General features: G+C 49.3%; 6 protein-coding genes across 6 annotated transcripts; 3 read left to right on the top strand and 3 right to left on the bottom strand.

The window, feature by feature from the left end:
• Positions 1-711: 711 nt before the first annotated feature.
• On the bottom strand, positions 712-1,974 carry KY384_001857 (uncharacterized protein; the record flags this gene model as incomplete). The annotated part of the gene is made up of 1 exon (XM_044810383.1): positions 712-1,974. The coding sequence occupies one exon, from the start codon at positions 1,972-1,974 to the stop codon at positions 712-714; it is 1,263 nt and encodes a 420-aa protein (XP_044672357.1).
• A 1,016-nt stretch (positions 1,975-2,990) lies between these two features.
• KY384_001858 (uncharacterized protein) lies at positions 2,991-5,441 on the top strand (the record flags this gene model as incomplete). The annotated part of the gene is made up of 1 exon (XM_044810384.1): positions 2,991-5,441. One exon carries the CDS (start codon positions 2,991-2,993, stop codon positions 5,439-5,441), a length of 2,451 nt encoding a protein of 816 aa, XP_044672358.1.
• Positions 5,442-7,161: 1,720 nt separating this feature from the next.
• On the bottom strand, positions 7,162-8,607 carry PIL1 (Eisosome core component; the record flags this gene model as incomplete). The annotated part of the gene is made up of 5 exons (XM_044810385.1): positions 7,162-7,462; positions 7,518-7,830; positions 7,880-8,063; positions 8,117-8,250; positions 8,490-8,607. 5 exons carry the CDS (start codon positions 8,605-8,607, stop codon positions 7,162-7,164), a joined length of 1,050 nt encoding a protein of 349 aa, XP_044672359.1.
• A 759-nt stretch (positions 8,608-9,366) lies between these two features.
• Positions 9,367-11,704, bottom strand: KY384_001860 (uncharacterized protein; the record flags this gene model as incomplete). The annotated part of the gene is made up of 5 exons (XM_044810386.1): positions 9,367-9,931; positions 9,979-11,089; positions 11,140-11,379; positions 11,432-11,471; positions 11,522-11,704. 5 exons carry the CDS (start codon positions 11,702-11,704, stop codon positions 9,367-9,369), a joined length of 2,139 nt encoding a protein of 712 aa, XP_044672360.1.
• A 1,913-nt stretch (positions 11,705-13,617) lies between these two features.
• Positions 13,618-14,637, top strand: KY384_001861 (uncharacterized protein; the record flags this gene model as incomplete). The annotated part of the gene is made up of 1 exon (XM_044810387.1): positions 13,618-14,637. The coding sequence occupies one exon, from the start codon at positions 13,618-13,620 to the stop codon at positions 14,635-14,637; it is 1,020 nt and encodes a 339-aa protein (XP_044672361.1).
• Positions 14,638-15,169: 532 nt separating this feature from the next.
• KY384_001862 (uncharacterized protein) lies at positions 15,170-20,084 on the top strand (the record flags this gene model as incomplete). Its single annotated transcript, XM_044810388.1, has 4 exons — positions 15,170-15,535; positions 15,582-16,517; positions 16,567-17,732; positions 17,783-20,084. 4 exons carry the CDS (start codon positions 15,170-15,172, stop codon positions 20,082-20,084), a joined length of 4,770 nt encoding a protein of 1,589 aa, XP_044672362.1.
• Between the last annotated feature and the right edge of the window lie 57 nt (positions 20,085-20,141).

Raw genomic sequence — 20,141 nt, forward strand, 5'->3', positions numbered from 1 at the left:
TGTTTAACCATGCCCACAGCTAGAAGATGCTGCGAAATAGAACGGGCAGAGTGATGAATGTCGCAAAGTATGCCCATATATCAAAGCTTGGTAGATTGGGGGGTCGACGCTTTCATTCGCAGCTGCTCGTTAGAATAAAAGGGTTCAAACAATCTCGTGATTTGTTTCGGTAGCATTTATAACGGACGGAATAGTATCATTGGAAATACTCTTGAAGTGTTATACACTTGGGCGTGTACTTCCTTGAGTATCATCTCGACACTTTTGATTGGGAAATGGTTGGGGCGTAAAGGCCAGGACAATGCTCAGGACTATCTTGCTGTGTTGAGGAAAGATCTTTCAGAAGCTTTCTCGTACTTTTGATGCTGAGCAAAACTTTGGCTCCAAGATACTGAAGCCGACAAGTCTATACACTGATCCGAAACTGTCATGTTCGCAGCTAAGTCCTATCTCGCGAATCACAACACCATAGGAACACATCCCAACAGCGTTTATAAGCGTCGGACGAGGAAATGTGAGATGTATCATGCATAGAACCCAAATTGCAATCGAAGATGTAAACGAGCAGCGTCTGGCACCGAGAGCCGCAACTCGCTTGCGCGTGACTGGTAGATTTGGACGTCACATTCCAGAGCATGCACCACGTTTGCTATTTCCGCATTTCAAAGGTTACGAACATCATTAAGATTTCCAATAGTCAAACCTACGACATCATCGCGGCTGGATGGTCTCAAAGCCGAAATTCCACAAGGTCGCAGCACTCGTATCAAAGCCGAATCCCTTCGAGCTTTTCGAACCAACATGTTGTAGGAGGCTTGGAAATTGAGCAAAGCGAGCTAAGTGATTGGTATCTGCAAAGCGCTCGAAAAGCATATCAATATAGTAATCTTCGTGCATAGCTTGTCGAATTCTCTCAATCAGGCTCGGTACAACCTCCACCGGGAATATGAGCCCTTGCGAACAGCAACCGAAGCGTGGCATTAGGCCCACGCCGGGCGGCTGAGGTTGTACGGTCACACGCCCAGCCATAAAGTAAAGGCCGATGAATGCTGGCAGAAAGGTGCCACAGGTTGCGACGATCTCTGAGTTCGAGAGATGCCACCTTAGTACGACCGAGCGAGAACGTAAACCAACCAGCACATATAGCAGGCTTATGAACAGCAAGAGGGACCATCCGAGATACCGAGGCCACTCCTCACTGTTCCAACCCAGAAGGGTTTCGGTGAAAAACATTCTCAGGTAAAGCCATTTTGCGGCACTCATCTGCCCTTGGATCTCTTGTAACGATGACCTAGCTGTTCTATACCACCCTGCTCTTGCAATGTTGTCGTCCTCAACGATAGCGATCCATCTTGCTTGAGTATCTGAGCAACTACTGAGGAGGTACCCATAGTCGTACATTGACTTGTTGCGAGGAAGATGCTCATCTTCAAAAAGGTGTAGCTGAGCAAGGTCTGCCTCGGAAACCTCGTAGGTAAGCACCTTGTTGGCGACGGCTCTTGCCCATGGCTCATTGTATATCGGGTGAACTGCTGGATCCGTGTGCGCGATGAAGATGATCAGGTATATCTCGGCGCGCTCTGAATCCGAGAGGCCTTCCAATAATGATCCAACCGTGCCCCTAACGTATTGCTCCGTTGACGGGCGTGCAATAGTGGCAACCCCGAGGCACATTGATGGAGTTTCGGAAGAGGACGGAGGAGGTATACCGGTATGGTTGACGCTCTCAATGTATGCATAAGCTTGCTTTTCCCGCTGTTTCGAATACATTCGCTGGTATCCTTGTGCTTTGTCAAAGAAATAAGACGTGGGATCCCGAGCAGAGGCATATGAAAAGTATTCATAGGTCGCCAACCAAAACATCCCCAGTGATAACCATATCCAGAATGCTGTGGTATGCCAGACACTGCGGCCAACGGCCCTTGGCCTTCTCTCGTCAACCCATCCCAGCTTTATTGTCGGCCTCTGGCCCATGGGCAATGCTCGAGCCTGAAGAGTTTTTTACTCTGTCGTGATCTTCACACCTCTTTCATCGTCGAGGGAAATATCTGGCCACCTGGCTACAGGGAATAGTGACCACACATTTGAACGAAGGCATCTTGAGCAAGCCAGCAAAGCCTAGCAGGGGACCATCACTATTTACGCGCTGGGGCTGCAGCTTGAGCACCCACTAGCTGGGTCTAGAGCCAAGCGAACCCACTCAGACAGACGAGGCTTCTTACCAGTTCTGCATCAAGGGCATAGCGGCACGGGGAACAGGGGCTCTTCCGATCCCCGGGACTTGCGGACCCAAACTTTTACCCGCGACTTTATGTTCAGAAGGATTATTGATTGCTGTTCAGCCTGGTCAGAGGGACAAAAAGGTAGCTTTGGTTACACTAAAAACCGAATGGTCCACTTCGCGCCCATGCCAAAGGTGCCCTCTAAATAAGTCAGCGCTTCACTTCTGCCGCAATCATACATGTGGAGTAGTCTTCAGCCTCGTCAAAGATTTCGTTGAGTTTTGACCTGGTTTCCCTGCTCGAGCATTGAGAGCTTCGGCAGCGGATTCGAAAACGGTAGAGAAAATTCATCCGAACATGGCCTCCATTCGTACTCAATCAGATGATCTATGCCATGTTGTCTATCATGACTCTAGAGGGTTTCTCGTTGGAGAAGATGCGGGGAGCCGAAGACTTGGAGCCGATCGCCAGTCGTGCGACGCGGACCTTCCTCAAGCGCCAATTGTGACTACACACCACGAGATTAATGCACTCTGTCGATGATAATTGGCTGAGTCGTAGGATTCCGAATCCATTTCCAAGTCTTCCTACCCTTGCTATGTCGCCCTTTCCCCCCTTCCTAGTGATCTCATGCGGTTATATCATGTCAGCTGCTGCTTCTTTTTCTTTACTCGCTTCTACCATCTCTCAATTTGACCAATATATTGCTCTGTTCTTGTCTTGGTCACTCCGGGGAGACAAACCTCTGCTCTCGAGCTTGTCTCATTCATGCAAGCTGAAGACAGCAACGGTTCATTCTGGCAACAATTATTTCGAAATACTGGTATCGGATTTCTCAATGACATAAACGCATGGCTTCGAGGGCGGCGACATCGGACAGAGCAGAAGAAGATCGTTATCAGTACTTCTCCATGGCTTGCTCTCAGTCGTTGTGGCGTTCATGTCCTTCCAGTTCTGGTCTCAACTGCTATAGTCGGAGTCAATCTTCGACAAGTGTTCATCGGCATTGACTTCAAGAGTTTTGTCAGTTCCGAGACGATCAATGTCGCTCTCCTCCAAGTTGCAGCCAAACTTCAAGAACTCTTGATCATTGCAAGCCTCGCCACAATCGTCTTTCAGCTCCTACGGGACGAGCTGATATACGGCGATGGTATCCCTTTAGGGCTCCTGGGGGCTGGGATTGATTTCACTAAATTAAGCTACTTCTGGTCGCCTGAACTTTTGGGCGGTGCTCGGACTTTGTTCAAGGGTCGCAGAAAGTACAGGAAGATCCAATTGGGGCTCTTTATCATCTTTGCTGGCGTGCTTGCCGTGCTTACAGGACCCTCATGTGCTGTGCTCCTCGTCCCTTCAAAACAGGACTGGCCAGCTGGAGGCACCTCATTATTTCTAAACGGCACGAAGGATGAGTTCTGGCCTGTGCAGCTTGCCTCAAGTCCATTTCTTGACTCAACTTGCTCTTCCTCCACTGGAATTCGCTACGGTATCTGTCCAAGTGGTGGTTTCCAATCAATTTGGTCACATTACGCCAAATATGACCATACGACGTTCACCAAGATCGTCAAACCCTACGCGAAAGAACTTTCTGGCAACCAATTTTACTGGCCAATTGAAAGTATGCAGCCAGTATCCCCCAGTGTCATCTCCTTGAGTGCACCGCAAGTCAATGGTTTCGCTGTTCAGCCTCTGATGTCTATATCTGTGCTTTTGGACAAGATTATGCAAGATTGGTGGAGCGTTATGTTGAAAAAGAAGCATTTCGACGAGCAAAATATCGATGACAGACAGGCCGCGTCGTCGAATATCTTAACTCCTATCGTGTCGGTAGATTGCTCAGCGGCTGAGCCGATGGCTGCCTCAAATCACACTGTGCAGTTTCCCACGTTTGACAAAGCTCAAAAGTTTCGAATAGAGGAAGTCCCAGAGGTCCACATGTCTAGTTCGTCTGCAGACCACTTACAATTCGCCTGGGTACCTCTCTCGGCGAGCTATGAATCGGTCACCGTTGGAGCCATTTTACAGTCAGCTTGGAGCAGGGTTAACCAGTCACGTCTTGTTGTTGGTTGCGCTGTGCAAGCAAAGTGGGTGCCCGCTCATATTCGGACAGATGCCTACACGTTTTGGGAAGGCTGGTACCCAAAAAATATTTCATTTGATATGCCGTATCCTAAGAAGGGGGAACCTTTGCTGGACGGAAAAACCGAAAGTCTACGAGATGCTATCGCCGTCGACGAAGGATGGTTGAAGATACTTACTCCTCCAACTCCCAAGGAGGGACCCGGCTTCTTTGATTGGGGTCCGTCGACGATCGAAAGTATTCTCAGCAATTTTGATATCTTGAGAGACTATCCTGACGACAATCGCCGTGATGACGCCGAGTACAATGGGAAGCGCCTTGATCTGCTTGCTTCCATCATAGGAAGTGTATTCGCAGATGGCGTCTCAAGAGTCAACGTAGACCGGGCGTACAATACCGAAGGAAATCCATCCCAATGGTCTCTTGCAGAGATAGAAATGGAGAAGGGCTTTGAGGCTCTTCCTCTGGAAGGCAAGCAGGCTCTGAAGAAGCCAAAGACAAATGCCGCGGAAGCAAACAAAATCTCAGTACAATTTTCAATAAGTGGTCACAGCTACAGACATGAATTGGTTCAGATCCTTTCGATGATCGTTCTTTTTGTGCACATGGTAGTGGCAATTCTACATACTGCGTGGACAGTGGCTAGGGGCAAGTCCTCTGCCTCATGGGACTCTATCACCGAGATACTTGTCCTTGCACAAAATTCGAAGCCTGCTTACCGAGCACTTGAGAACACAGCAGCAGGTCTCAAGTATCAACACACGTACGCGAAAAAGGTTACGATCCGGCCAACGAAACTTCCGAATGCCAGCGAGCCTGATCATCTGGAATTGCTTCTCGAGGAGGAAGAGGTTCATGCAGACCATGAGATGGTTGACGTGGAGCACCTCAGTCTCCCTCCCCCTCATTCTGCCCAAAGTTCAGTATCTAGTACGCGTGAGACATCGTCTCATCCCGTGAATACAACACGCGGCGCAACTTGGCCGACTTATCGAAGGCATAGTAGCGTTCAGTCCATGAGGTCAATAGAGCAGAGCGACGCGCAAATTTCGAAACCAAACTCGCCACTTCTCAATCCTGTCAATCAAGACTTGAGTCCTCCACCGCAATTACGAGTCAAAGAAGACTACATGTACGGATGAAGGGTTTCCTTCCTCTAGAAATGTAATCTCAGACGGGACATGGAGAGTTGTGTGGGACGAATGTAGTGAGATCGCTCCTTTGTGGGCAAGCACATACTGATATACGTGACGCAGCATTTACTCACAACCACCTCCACCCGTCGTCCCCACCACCGGCATCACCACCAGCGTCTCCTCCGCTCGTATCACCGGATGAATCTGCTGCCCCTCCGCCTCCTCCACTCCCACTATCCCCTCCGCTACCACCGCCACTTCCTCCGCCACTGTTTGGATCATCAGCCTTCGCATCAACGACTCCTTGCGAATCCGTCGCAACATTCTTGCCCTCAAACTTCACACCTACAGCACTAGCCTTGGGTCCATCTCCACCACTGACGTTGACCTCGACTCGCTGAACTTGTGAGAGCGATTACGAGAGTGTATTAGCAAAGATGTACATGCCAGTGATTAATGACTGAAAAGATCTCTGGAAAGATCAGAGACGCTGTTTGGAGATCAAGGTAAAAAATAGTCCGACAGCAACTGTCAGTGAAAGAAAAGTCAGAGGTAAAGATAGTTTAATAGAAGAAAAACGCGGCGGGAACAATACCAACGGTAGCGAGAGGAGACTGCCAGATTGATTGTTTAATGGGAAAAGGGGCGAAAGATAGAAGTGGCATTTTTCAAAGTGACGATAGAAGTGAAGTAAATCGCTGAACATATTACAAAAGCCGAGCTCAACCTCAAGAAACGATAAGCACAAAAGTTTTACTTCGTAGAGAAGGCACGCAAAAACAAAGCAAGAAAACAACCTGCCTTCTCCATTCTCCTAAAACCTTGCACCTGCTTTTGAACCCAACACCACCCTCCCAACGCATCACACCCACCACCACCTCTGAAAATCAACAGTCACAACTCCTCCCCTCCCCTCGTGAAAATGTAAAAAATCCCTCCCACAACAACAAGACTCACCAACCCCCATATTTTCAAAGAAGCGAGATGGTACAAAAAAAGCAGCTCACAGCACCAGTATCCTTCACATGCACAAAAACATCCTTTCAGCCCCGCCTTTCCTGCTCAATAAAGCCGTAGCCTTTGCTGTCGTTGAACCACTTGACTGTGCCTGATGGCATTGTTGATCGCCGTCACGCTTCGTGTATGGATTGAGTGAAGATGTACGAACAGACCTCTCAAGATGAGGGGGAAAGGATCGTGGGTTCTTGTTGCTGCTATTGTTATTTGGGGGAGGGTTTCGGGCCACCTATCATTCCTGGTGGTGGTGGTGGTGGCTGATACTAGTCATCTCAGGCGTCCCAATTCTGCTGTCAGGTTCTATGAGCTGCTTCGTATGTGTGTGCGGTAGCTAGAGTCAGTGCTCAATGAAGTACCTTGGGGGATCCGCAATGGGTGAAAGGTGGAAGGCCCACTTCCCATATCAGTAAGGGATGGGGAACGAGGAACGCAATTTGCAAAGACTTGTTTCCGCTGTAGATCTCATTGAATAAACGCATTTATTAGAGTGGCAGTAATCTTACAACCCATCCTTGTCCTCGTGCTCATCCACGTGCATTACGTTCCATCGCCTTCATCTCAACTCATCTAGCGCACACGATCCAAATCAAGGAAATCACAGTAGCAAAATCGCAGGATGCTTATCGCGTGTATCATTCCATCGGGGGTATTCCGCCTCCATGCTCCCTATTCTCCTGTGTCAGCCGTAGTTACTGGTCGCTCATTCTCTTTACGCAGCAACGGCGCCGGCCTCCCTTCCTCTGTGGCCGCTGGCGGGAGTCTCTTCTTCCTCTTCCTCTGATCCCTCTTCGTATTCTCCTTGTTCTCCGTGCTTGTCAGCTGGGACCCAAAGTCCGCTCTCTCGGTCCTTCATGCTGCTGTCTTGACCAGAGAGATCGACACCCTCGCCCTGGGCGCGGCGGTCCTTGTTGCGTTGAGAAAGGGTGCGAGAGCGGGAGGAGAGCTTGGAGGAGACGGCCGCGTTTTTCGTAACCCAATTGGTGAGGGCATCTTCACAATCTTGGATGATGCTGTGAAGTGTGTTAGTAAGATTCGCAAGTTTCAAGAGACTGGGAAGGAACGCACGCCTTGGAAGCCTCATAGCCATCATATGCTTCGCGTGTCTCGCCTGGAGTAACAGGCGTATCGTCAACAAGCTCCAAAAGGTGCTTGCCGAAGCCAGCAATGATCGCGAGCTTCTCGCTGTGTTCGCGGAGCGCATCAAATTGGTAGGTGAAAGCTGCCTTGAGCTTTTCACGGGTAATGTTGGATAGCTGAGCTTCTGCCACAAGGGATTCGGCCTCAGCTCGGACAAGTTCTTGCTCCAGAACAACGATGCGGGGGCTATTTGGCTCCTTGTACTTGAGTTGCGCAATCTGATCAGTGATCTTCTGCTTGCCTGTGCATGTGTGAATGATAGCTCTGATCTTCATGAGTATTGGACTTACGGTCTCTGCTTGGCTGAACTGAGGCTTCAATATTGCGGATGCTCTTGATTGTCACACGGTATTGATCGTAGCGGTCGACGAACTGATCTTCAAGCTCGCCGATCTCATAGATCAAGACACCAAGCTTATCCGTAACATCCGAAACGTCGTCATCACAAGCTTCGCCCCAAATGGACAGTTGTTGCTAACGACATCAGGAAACTAGAATAACTTCATGGAATCTTACGGTCAACTTACAGCCACTTCCATTCTCTCGCGTCCGACAAGTTCCATACTACGCATTGTATTCTTTTCCATCTTCACTAGTGTTGAGAGCTTCTTTGCGAGGTCTGGGCCAAAAGCTCCAGCGGTCTGTTTGCGAAACGCATGGCCTGCAAGACGAAATATACTGATCAGCCGCAATCGTCATTTCACAACATGCTGAGCCCATGCTGCAAATAATCACAAGTGGGGATAAGAGTGCTAGCTCAACACGGTGATCCTCGAGTATCCGGAGGTGGTCTTCGATACGTGCACTTGGCAGAACGCAGCAGATAGTCACCTCCGAGCCCCATACACGAGGGTGACTCGGGTCTAGCAGCTGAACAATGTATGAAAGGCTCTTACTTACCAACATTGCTCTTTCCAAAAAATCGCCCAGCCTTAGTCGACGACGAGGGAGGTGGAGGATTCTGGATTTGCGAGGCAGTTGGTGCGCGCGATTGGCGCATAGAATAGGTGCGATGCATGATGGAGGGTTGTAGATGCTTTCAAAGTGTAAATGGAGTCTGTCGAGATGTGCTGGGAGATGTCTGAGTATCTAGATAGCTGATGATATATTAGCTGAAGAGTTCGTAGGGTACGTTAAATGAGCTGGATTTATTTGTTTGCGCCGCTGACGCTGGCGACGGTTGCAAGTTTCTGGCCCCCCATGACGTACAGCCCCCAAAAGGCCTCGAGGGATTCTGCGGCATCACAGGGAGCCAAGGTAGCCTTGTCAAGCTTTCCAGCAGCTCGATAAGAGAGCGACAGATGTGAGGGGCTTACCGTGGAGATTGCGCAGACAGATGTGAGTGATCGGTATCAAAGTCAAGACAACAGGGTGGAAGGAGTGGTGCTGCGGGCGATTGCATGCCAAGCGCCCTAACGTTGTCGCGACAATTAAAATGTTCCAACCTTCCCGAACCCATCAACCCAAGACCAACGCTTACAAGCGTGGACGGTTGGGCCAGACTGTTCTGAAATTAGAGTACGCCGGGGCTTTTCTTGGAAGCAAAGGTCATACTTCAATTTGGTCCGAGTATCTAACGCAAGCAATGACAATGATGATGTATATTTGTACATGGTTCATGAACCAAAGCGATAGTCCAACCCTCGAGGACCTTTCCATCAGGCCCATACTAGCCAACGGTCGCTAGTTACTTTTCGTCCTGCCCTTGCAATCCCAAACACCGTGCTAAATAGAAGAGAATTCGAGACTATGGCTACGTCAAAGTGAAGACGGTCCATCAAATCGTTTCGTCGGGTTTGACCAGCGTGGGCGCGATTCGTCTTTTCTTGGCTCCACGCGACTGCTCTTCTTTCTCAGACTCACTGGTATCCCTCTTACCAAGCACACTGCCCGCCACTGAGCTCGGTCGACTAATGATTCCGGACATTGGTGTCTCCGGAGGCGTTGTCCAGGGCAGGCCACTGAAGGAAGGGTTTGTGGCGGCTACGCTAGGAACACTTCCCATGATTGGTGTGGGGTTGTTGATGATAGGTTGAGATGTCTCCGTCGCAATCGACGAGATTGAATTCGATCGAGTGGGACTCGGAGGCGGTGGTGGGGCTGGAGAATGTAGCGGCGCTGGAGTACCGGGTTTCTCAAAGCCTACGGGGGCGGATATAGCTGTTGGTGTTGGAATTGGTGTAGGTTGTGCTGACGTTGACGTAGAGATGGGCGCCGGCGTAGGGTGGTGGAGAGATGGCACATGTCCAGCATAGGTTTGCCCCAGTTCGCCAGGGCTGAATGCCAGATTCGAGCAGAAACCGTCAGAGGAGCTCATCATTAACGTGAGACCATCGCTTGACCTAGAATGTTCTTGAGTTAAGAAATTGAAAAGATAGGCAGCTCTTACCATGCAAGATCAGTGAACGTGGCATAATGCAAGTTGCTGACTACAACCAATGGCGTCTGCTGCTGCGTATCGTAAACCAAGATAGAATCTTGTGTCGCAACAGCGTATACAATGCGATACGGAAGAGAGAAGGCAGACTGTGGGCTAGTAGCTGGACTCTGTTCCTTATCGTATTGCGGCATGGGCGAAGAAGTAGGTCTCGAGTTCTCCAACGGAGATGGCAGCGGAGCAGAAGGAGGTGGCTCCATCGCTGCATGAGTGCTTGGCGGTTTTGCTGGTATCATTGGATCAGGCAATGCGGGAATTGCATCCTCTGCTGAGGACGTGTCAATTGTGATGTTAGTCGTCGTCTTCGGCGCTGCCCTAAGTGTGTAAAAGATCGGAGAACATCGTACTGCTATCGATGGCTTCTTGTGTCCTGGTAGGTGGGCGATGGGTGGTCGGTTGAGTCCTGCTCTGGTGTAAATGTAAACGGTATTGAGTATCTCTTCACTACTCTTGATCCCCTCAAATATGGTTGATGTTTTATACTGCCCTGCCGGCGTGAGGAGGAGACTTCCATCAGGTGCGAAGGTAAGCCGCCGGAAGAAAGATGTATACGTCTCATTCGCATAAATCCCTGCATTTCTGACTCCTGTGCTAGCTCTGAGATTGAAATTTGGGTTTGGAGAATGTTCCATAGGCCTCACTGCAGGTAGCGGCATAGTCGAAGGCGCAGGAGATGCTGAACGACGCACTGCTGGAGACGAGCCGAAGGAGGACCGCCGGCTGTGAGACGTTGGTGGGTTCATAGGATTGAGCGAAGATGGGGTACCGGGCATTGACAAAGCTGGACCCGGCGACCCTGGCGCATGTGAGAGATCTGGTGTCATATGAGGCCTCAAGCTCGTATCCTGTGGTGCTGGACTGCTGGAAGATATTCGCCTGCCTGGTAGGTCCATCTTGGTCACCTTGTTGTGTTGATTGAGCGTAAATTGGCCATCTTTGTTCTTCAGACTGTATATGTGACATGCTCGGTCAGAAGACTGCGTCGCTAAAAACTCGTTTAGGGGATCCCAGGCAACGCCTTGGACGTAGTGATTATGCTCTGCAATTTGTCGAACCATTTGCCCTAAACCTATCAGCCGCTTGCTGTCTTCCTCTGACGTTCTCATTGCCCACCTGTTTGTGCATTGTAGACTCGAGCTATATTATCCATACTCCCAGTGATGATGAAGACACCGTCAGGAGACCACGCCAGATCATATATTTCGGAGCCAGATGACCGACACATGTGCTTAATTCGCCATGTTTCTTTATCTTCGAGGGCATCCTCCCCAAAGCCTGAAGCGTGCGAATGATTGTCTGAGGGTATCCACAAAAGGACATTCCCATCGTCTCCGGCGCTTGCGAGCATCTCCCCTGTCCCATCGTAAGCAATCATCCTTCCTAAAGCTCGGGCAAGGGGGATCACCTCGCGGTGCGAATCGCACGACATTCACAGCTTGTGTGTGCTGTAAGACGTCATTAGATATATTCAGCAAGCTCAAGCTTCGGAGCGTACTTTGATTAAGGTCGTCAGATAAGTCACCGTCCTTTCTTCGCCTTCTTTCTCCACTTTCCATAGCCGAACGTTATTGTCTCCCCCAGCAGTAGCTAATCGGCCTTTGCCATGAGTTTCGAAATGTGTACTGTAGATTGGGCTGTTCTCGTCATGCCACGAGATCAATAGTGGTTGTGCCCTCATTCTGCTGGTTGCTGCTCTTTCAATTGCCCCTGCAAGGCACAGCGATGCGGGTGGGTTCAAGCATAAGCGTTGTTGCGGAGCTGCGACCTCTCGTATACTGCTCCAAGACGTACAATTCAATTTTAGCAGGTACAAACGATTTAGTCGGGAGGTTTGTGAGGGAATTAGCTTCCAATGGTAAGACCTGCAGGATGGGGTCTTGTTGGAGTGAGAGGACTCTCAGCCGAGCAACTGGGATTCTCCACCGCGCGGAGCAAAAGGCGGGAGGCAGTCGGCTCGAACGCGAAGTGACACTTCTTGGCGCTAAGATAACTAGTAAATTGGAAGGCAGCTTCAATGCCGACGAATTGTATGCCTAGATCACATTGCTTTTCCCGATCATTTAAAAAGTCTGGTCATCACAAGCGTGCAGAATGCTCTCTGCGTTAGGAAACACAACATGAGTGGGCGATTTATCCTACTGTGGATTATTTTCACGCATTCAAGATCTGTCTAGAAGCAAAAGGGCCGTTCGATAAGCCAATTATTGACACTGTTTGCTCTGGCAAGTCATTTGTCAAATTATGGAGCAAGCCTACAAATCCAAGCCAGTTGAAGAGTATAAGTGATGACATCGTGAATTGTGGCACATTAAGTTCCTCGTTTACAGCACCTTCGATGGAAATCTGCTTTGGAATTTCAGGCTCCCGGATTTCATCGAGCAGGAGTCAAAGGGTATTGCATCACATCAATGGTGGACTGCGTCAAATCCAAACGTGATCACAAATTTCGATCGATCCAATTCTTACAGAGACATTGGTCGCTGTTGTATTACATGAATCTTAGTATGTGCGATTGACTGGGTGAATTTTTGGAATCTTGACAGCCAACGAGATGTCTTGCCAAGCGTGCCTTACTTCCGGAGCTGAGATCTCGTTGTGTTGTAGGATCATAAGCTCCTTCGTCTATGAGAGTAGCTTTAGGAAGCAGAAAAGCTTTGCAATATGATTATTATAGTCAGTATCATAACGCAAAACATGAAACATTCGACTATGATCTCCTCGTAGCATATTTTGGCTACGGAAATGAATCCAAGTCTTCTGAGCGATGCTTCAGGCTTTAGGCGCGCCCATTTGATCATTCGTCACCTACATAGCTAGCACACTGCCCCATCGGGAGAGAACTGGAGGTGCCAAAGAATTCCATGCGATCTTGCCCACTTGAGTAGATGCTACCGGCCGCTCGCATTGTGACAAGAGCCTTGACAAGATCATGGAGTATTGTATCCATTGTTGTTTAGGTAGCATTTGGCGAAAGAAGCTTCCCAGGACATTGAAGTAGACAACCCTATGGCTGAACCCTGCAAAATCACTCTGTGCAGATATGAGAGGGGGAAAGCGCCTTTTTCAACAAGCGAAAGGTAAGCTGATAATTTCCTCGGGACAGAGCAGTCAGCTGAGTATAGGATTCTGGAGTATCACATGGCATTGGGGTCGAAGACACGGTTGGATCCTAGGGCTTAGAGCATGGTCTGTAGAAATTCCAGAACGTTGTCGTTGCTGGGCAGGTTACAGGCGGCCGGCAAATTTCTTGGCAGGAAAACGGCGTGGCTATTTTTGGTACTGGGTGCCTTAGCCTCCGCCACGATTTTCCTACACAGCCATACGAGCCTTATAGACTTATAGTACACGAGATCCCATCTTACGTACCACCCAGAGTACTGCCCCAACGGAGAGTATATCATCAACATCTCTCCTGCAACCATCCACCTTCTATTCGTCACCTCACAGCGTACATTTGTTCACTCAATCAAACCTCCTACTCGCCCTCAGCGCATCCCTGGTGTCCCCTCGAGGTCAATATTTACCAGCCTTCATTACTTCTGACCACCACATACATCGAGGAAATCCTGACTCTGTCAGCCCACTTCCAAGATGGGTAAAGCCGGTCGCTTTGCATGTATCTTCACGCCTATGGCCCTGACCATAGCCTCGTTGGTTTGCCTCGTTCTTGTCGGGCTGGGGGGCACCAACAGAGGCAACTCCACTTATAACAATCTCTACTTCTTTCGAGCGAATACATCAAATATTGACGTCGACCCGAGCTTGATAAATCTACCAAACAACACGATTACAGACAAGATCGTTGACGCCGCCACAGATACAGCAAAGCAGGTGCTGGATGTGAAAGACTTCTATCATATCCATCTATGGAATTATTGCAATGGAGACTTCAAGGGCAATGATGATAACAGCTCACAACATTCCTCTGATCATGTCGACTTTTGTTCGGCTCACACGAACCAATTCTGGTTCAACCCTGTTGAGGTCTGGGGCCTAAACAACACAAACGTGGACAAACTGTTCAGCAAAGAGTTGCGTCACGGGCTCGATGTCTACAAAACAACGACCAAATGGATGTTTATCTGCTATATTGTAGCTCTGATATCCACCATTGTTGAGATTCTCGTGGGCTTTCTAGCTCTGTTCTCCCGCCTTGGTAGCCTTGCCACTACAATCGTCTCGGCCATATCCTCCCTCTTCATCATCGGCTTCGCCCTGACCGCCACCATCCTCTACAGCGTCCTAGCTGGTACGTTCAATACAGCTCTCAACAAATACAACATTCATGGCTCGCTGGGGAAGAACATCTACGTCGCGACGTGGATTGGTGTTGCCTTTTCCCTCGCAGCAGGGATGTTCTGGCTGTTCAGCAGCTGCTGCTGCAGTGGACGCAGCGATAAGATCAAGGGATATGATACCGAGAATGCGAAGTCTGGGCAGAGGAGCGCGAGCTGGAAATTGCCAGGGCGAAAGCAGCCTTATGAGTACGAGAGAATGGACAGCCCATTTCAGGGCGGCATGCCATACAATCAACAACATGGTGCACATCAGATGAATGACCTTGGCAATGAGCGGAAGACGGCTTACGAGCCATTCAGGCATAATGCCTAGGCCTTCCAGTGGCTTGACCTTTTTTCGTTGTTTTAGCGGCATCTACACGGCGTTGGCTAGCATCTTGGTTGGAGCGATAAAATGTGATGGAATGAGATATGATGCACATAGCTTCTGAGCGTCTAATGAACATAATTGATACCCTCACAAATATGATTCTAGATTTAGTCTGTTTACAAAATCTTCACCTCCACTTATATTGAATGCAGAACGTGGTGTCGCCGTCATTCTTTGATAGTTTCTATGACGCTAGGGGCTTTCGCGGCAAGGAGTCCGCGCCGAAAACTCAACGGTTATCTTAGGGCCAAAGAACGTGAGTCAAGACGTGCATGAACCTCTGTACTACCACGGTAAGTGGCATGATGACCAAAATTGGTGATTCACACGCTCGTCTATATGGACTACAAGAAGTACAAGATCTCCTTTTCGAGGTTCCCTTAAACCTCCAACACTCGGTCAACTACTCATTAAATGCGCTTCATGTTCACATTTTCTCCCACTGCCTTGGTCTGTACCTGTAGATAATTCAAGCATGGCGCATGTGCTTGACTCAATTGGCTCACCCGCAAGCCTACCTGTCAGGATTGTCTCTTCCATCACGCTTGCTGTTGCGTTCCTCGTAGTTGTCTACGTAATCTACGATTTCTTTCTGAGCACAGAAAAGCAGTCCAGAAGCGATGCTGAGGAGACAAAATCTGGGATCTATGAAGATGAGGATGGCACCGCCACGGAAGAGTCACAAAAGGAGCAGAGCGCGTCGATCCTCTTTTGGGTCTCTTCCATCTCTGTAGGCTTAGGCTTACTTATGTCCGTCCTCCTCATCGGGCATACCTCAAGGGGTAGACACAGAAAACAGTCGAAAGATTTCATGGTACAATCGTTGGACCTTGCAACTTGGGTAAGAAAGCTTGATTCCTACTGGTGAATGCTGACGGATGGCACAGATCTTGCTAGTCGTCTTGACATCCTTGATCAATGTTCAAAAGAAAAGTGTCACGAGATTCACACACGGCCGCCTTTGCGGATTGTCAACTGCGATCTTGATAGTCTCAAATGGCCTTCAGACCTATCTTTCAGCACACGATCTGGCGAGAGGCACTGACCGAGAAGAGTATATCCGACTCGCTTTCATCTTAGTTGAGATCCTTTGTAGCCTTCTACTATGCATTTCATCTCTCTCAATCCCTCGCCGACCGGATGTCGAGGTAGAAGGCCACCGAGTTGACCGGCAGTACACAGTCTCATCCTTATCATACTGGACCCTGAGCTGGGCCGGTGACGTTCTGTCTCTTTCGCGTACTAAACATTCTTTAGAAATAGAGGATTTGCCGAAACTACATTACAAAGCCCGCTCTTCTGTTTTACTCGGCTGGTTTGGCAATGAGGCCGGGAAACGCGCCTTATGGATCTCGATACTATACATGCACTGGCACACGTTCCTTTATCAGACAATATTTACCATTTTTCAAGCAGCTATCCAATTTATCCCACAGTTGGCAATGTATAAGCTTCTAAGGTTACTTGAGCAAAATACTTCCAGTGCTATGTATTCCCCAGAGGCATGGTTTTTAGTTCTTGCACTTGGCCTTTCAATTCTCCTTGCGGCTTGGGGCGACTCATGGAATGCATGGATGGCATACGCAAATCTCGCTGTTCAATTACGCTCAGAACTTTCCGCCTTGATTTTTGCAAAGGCAACCCGACGTAAAGATGTCAAAGAGGCGCGATCGGCCGCCTCTGGCACGGGTGAAGCGGATGCAACGACAACGGCTTCACAGATTAACACCATCACCTCCCCTAATCAGAGCGCGCCGCAAGCTGGCCATTCAGATAATCCTGATGATCTTGAGAAGACTCGTCAGAGTACAATCAACCTCGTGGTAAGCCCTTCAAGGTAAGAACTATTGGAAGATTCTGACCATTCTTCAGAGCGTAGACGCAAAGCGCGTATCTGATTTCCTACGCTTTCACTACTTGTTTGTCGACGTGGCAACACAATTGACAGTGAGCGTTTTGTTTCTCGTTCAACTCATGGGATGGATACCAGTCCTTGCCGGGTTTGGTGCTTTCTTCGTCCAAGTGCCTATCAATATCATCGTTTCAAAACGCTTTACGGATGCTCAGGGAGATTTGATGCAAGTCCGAGACCGAAAGTTGATGGTCGTTACAGAAGCATTGCAAGGTATCAGGCAGATCAAGTTTTCAGCACAGGAGACACAGTGGCAGAGGCGCATCGACGCTGTACGGACAACAGAGTTGAATGTCCAGTGGCAGGTATTCTGCCTCGACACAGTGCTCATTTTTTGTTGGGTAGTCGGCCCAATCCTGCTGAGTGCCGTTGCTATCGCTGTCTACACTGTTGTACATGGAAACCTTTCGGCGTCCGTGGCATTCACATCCATTGCCTTGTTCGGCTCATTGGAGTTTATATTGGCTGTAATTCCGGAGTTCACTGCCGATGGTCTGGAAGCCTGGGTCTCATGTGGACGCATTGAGGAATACCTTGCGGCGCCAGAACGTGAAGAATATACAGTCGAGGATACCGAAATCGTCTTCAATGATGCGTCAATAGCTTGGCCGTCAGACAAGAGCCGGGAGAACGCCAATACCACTGATCGATTTTCTCTGCAACATCTTGGATTCAGAGTTCCAAAGAAGAAACTGACTGTAATTAGTGGAGCCACAGGGACCGGGAAAAGCTTGCTGTTAGCCTCTCTTATTGGCGAGGCAGAACTACTCAGCGGCGAAATCAGAAAGCCTAGGGTACCATCCGTCAAAGAAAGATGCGATCAGAATGCTAACAAGAACGATTGGGTTGTTGACTCTTCCGTTGCATATGTTGCACAGATTCCATGGATTGAGAACGCGACGATCAAACAAAATATATTATTTGGCTTACCTTATGATCGTGGTCGTTACAACAAAGTGGTTGAAAGCTGTGCCCTCACGAAAGACTTTGAGATTCTGGAAGATGGCGATAGTACCGACATTGGCTTTAATGGCATCAATCTCTCAGGTGGTCAGAGGTGGCGAGTCACCTTCGCTCGAGCTCTCTACTCTCGTGCGGGTATTCTAGTACTTGATGACATATTCAGGTGTGTGGAAAGGATTTTTTCAACAGCCGCAGCTGATAAGATATGAACAGTGCAGTCGATGCCCAAGTAGGCAGACAGCTCTTTGAAGACGCTCTCACAGGAGAGCTGGGCCAGGGGCGGACGCGCATTCTAGTCACCCATCACGTCGATCTTGTGCTTCCTAAAGCGGCATACATAATTAGTCTAGGCGAAGGGACGAACCTCTACGTAGGCGGACCGGAAGGGTTTCGACCTACGAAAGAGCTACAACGAGTTCAGTCGCTTCAATCTCAAAGTTCCGTTCAGGAGCCTTCACGAAGCCTCCGACGAATGAGTACGATAGAAGGTGACGACCTGAAGAAAGTCACTTCAGTGGCATCGTACAGGTCGAATTTGATAGACCAAGGTGGGCTCGACCTCGCCTACAAGAATGAAGCCAAGAAATTTGTGGAAGACGAAAAGAAGGAAAAAGGAGCCGTAAAACTGGGCATCTACGGCGAGTGGCTTACAGCAAGCGGCGGACTTCTCATTTGGACACCGATCTTTGGGCTGTTCTTGTTTCATCAAGCTGTATCATTTGGTCGCTCTTGGTTCGTCAGCTTTTGGACTCGGTCATATGAAGCTGAGGCTGTATCGTCTACGGGCCAGCCAGCGAATTTCTCCCAGGTGACTCTCGCCGCAAATCACGCTCCTAATTTGACTTTCTACCTTAGTATCTATCTTGGTATTAGTACGATCAAGTGCATCTCTGGCACTCTTCGATACTTCCTTGTGTACACCAGAACAATTCGAGCATCGAAATTGCTCTTCGAAAACATGTTGTTTACAGTCCTACGCACTCCTCTGAAATGGCTCGACACTGTCCCCGTTGGCAGAGTCCTGAATCGCTTCACAGCAGACTTTGAGTCCATCGATTCAGGTCTTGGAAGCGACTTGGGAATATTCATCTACGAAGCCTTGCAGCTACTCTCTATCATCGTGGCTGCAGTATTTGTGTCTCCCGTCATGATCATCATAGCACTTTTACTGTTCTGCGTTTGCTTTTACATAACTAGGTGGTACCTAGACGGAGCACGCGAGATCAAACGATTGGAGAGTGTTGCCAAAAGCCCAATCTTCGAAACTTTCGGGGCAACTCTTAGTGGAATTGGAACGATACGTGCCTTTGACAAAACGGAAGTCTACATTGAACGTATGTTTGCAAACATTGATGGGCATGCACGAGCCTTTTGGCATTTGTGGCTCTTTAACAGATGGCTGTCATTCCGCTTAAACTTCATTGGAGCTGCCTTTTCGATGCTGACAGGGGCTATCGTTGCTTTTTCGAATATTGACGCTTCCCTTGCTGGCTTCGCCTTGGGTTTCGCTTTACAATACAGCTCAGCGATTGTCTGGGCTACACGATTCTACTCTAACGTGGAGCTATCAATGAATTCAGTCGAGCGAGTGGTCGAGTACTCCAAATTACCCACTGAAGATCAAAGCGAGAAGCGACAAGCTCCGGCTGCATGGCCCACCGAAGGCCGCCTTGAAGTCGACAATCTCGTCGTTGGCTACGCACCAGACCTGCCACCAGTGCTCAAAGGCCTCAACTTCCGAGTCGAAAGCCGGGAACGAGTTGGCGTCGTAGGCAGGACCGGAGCTGGCAAGAGCTCACTGACACTGGCTCTTTTCCGCTTTCTAGAGGCTCGAGAAGGCTCGATAATCATTGACGGTATCAACGTTGCTGACATCTCTCTCCAAGTGCTCAGGAGTCGTTTGGCAATCATCCCTCAAGATCCTGTCCTCTTCAGCGGTACCGTTCGAAGCAATCTCGACCCCTTCGACGAGCACACAGACGAAAACCTCCAAGATGCCCTCCAGCGCGTCCAGATTGTCCGAAGCAGCAGCAGCACCACCCCCAATAACAACACACGCCCACCTTCCCGCGACAAGCACACCAATCCATCAACTCCACCGCAGCAAGCAAACACCAACGCTTCCATCACACTCAACACGCCCATCTCAGAATCCGGCTTAAATCTCTCCCAAGGCCAGCGCCAGCTCCTCTGCCTCGCCCGCGCCATCGTTCGCCGCCCGAAAATCCTAGTCCTCGACGAAGCGACCTCGGCCGTGGATATGGAGACTGATCTCCTCATCCAGCGGAGTATTAGGCATGAGTTTCGAGATGCGACGTTGTTAGTGATTGCACATCGATTGAGCACGATTGCGGATTTTGACAAGATTCTGGTTATGAGGGAGGGGAAGGGGGTGGAGTTTGGGACGCCGGGGGAGCTGTTGAGGAGGGAGGGTGAGGGTGTGTTTAAGAGTTTGGTGGAAGAGAGCGGGGAGAGGGAGGAGTTGAGGAGGATTATTGAGGAAGGGAGTGGATGAGGCAGTGGCCTGGGAATCGGGAAAGTCAGCCTACTACGAGGTCTTCTGCTCCTCAAA

Source organism: Bacidia gigantensis, assembly GCF_019456465.1.
Source record: "Bacidia gigantensis strain McMullin 20006 chromosome Unknown contig_134, whole genome shotgun sequence".
Classification (NCBI taxonomy): domain Eukaryota; kingdom Fungi; phylum Ascomycota; class Lecanoromycetes; order Lecanorales; family Ramalinaceae; genus Bacidia; species Bacidia gigantensis.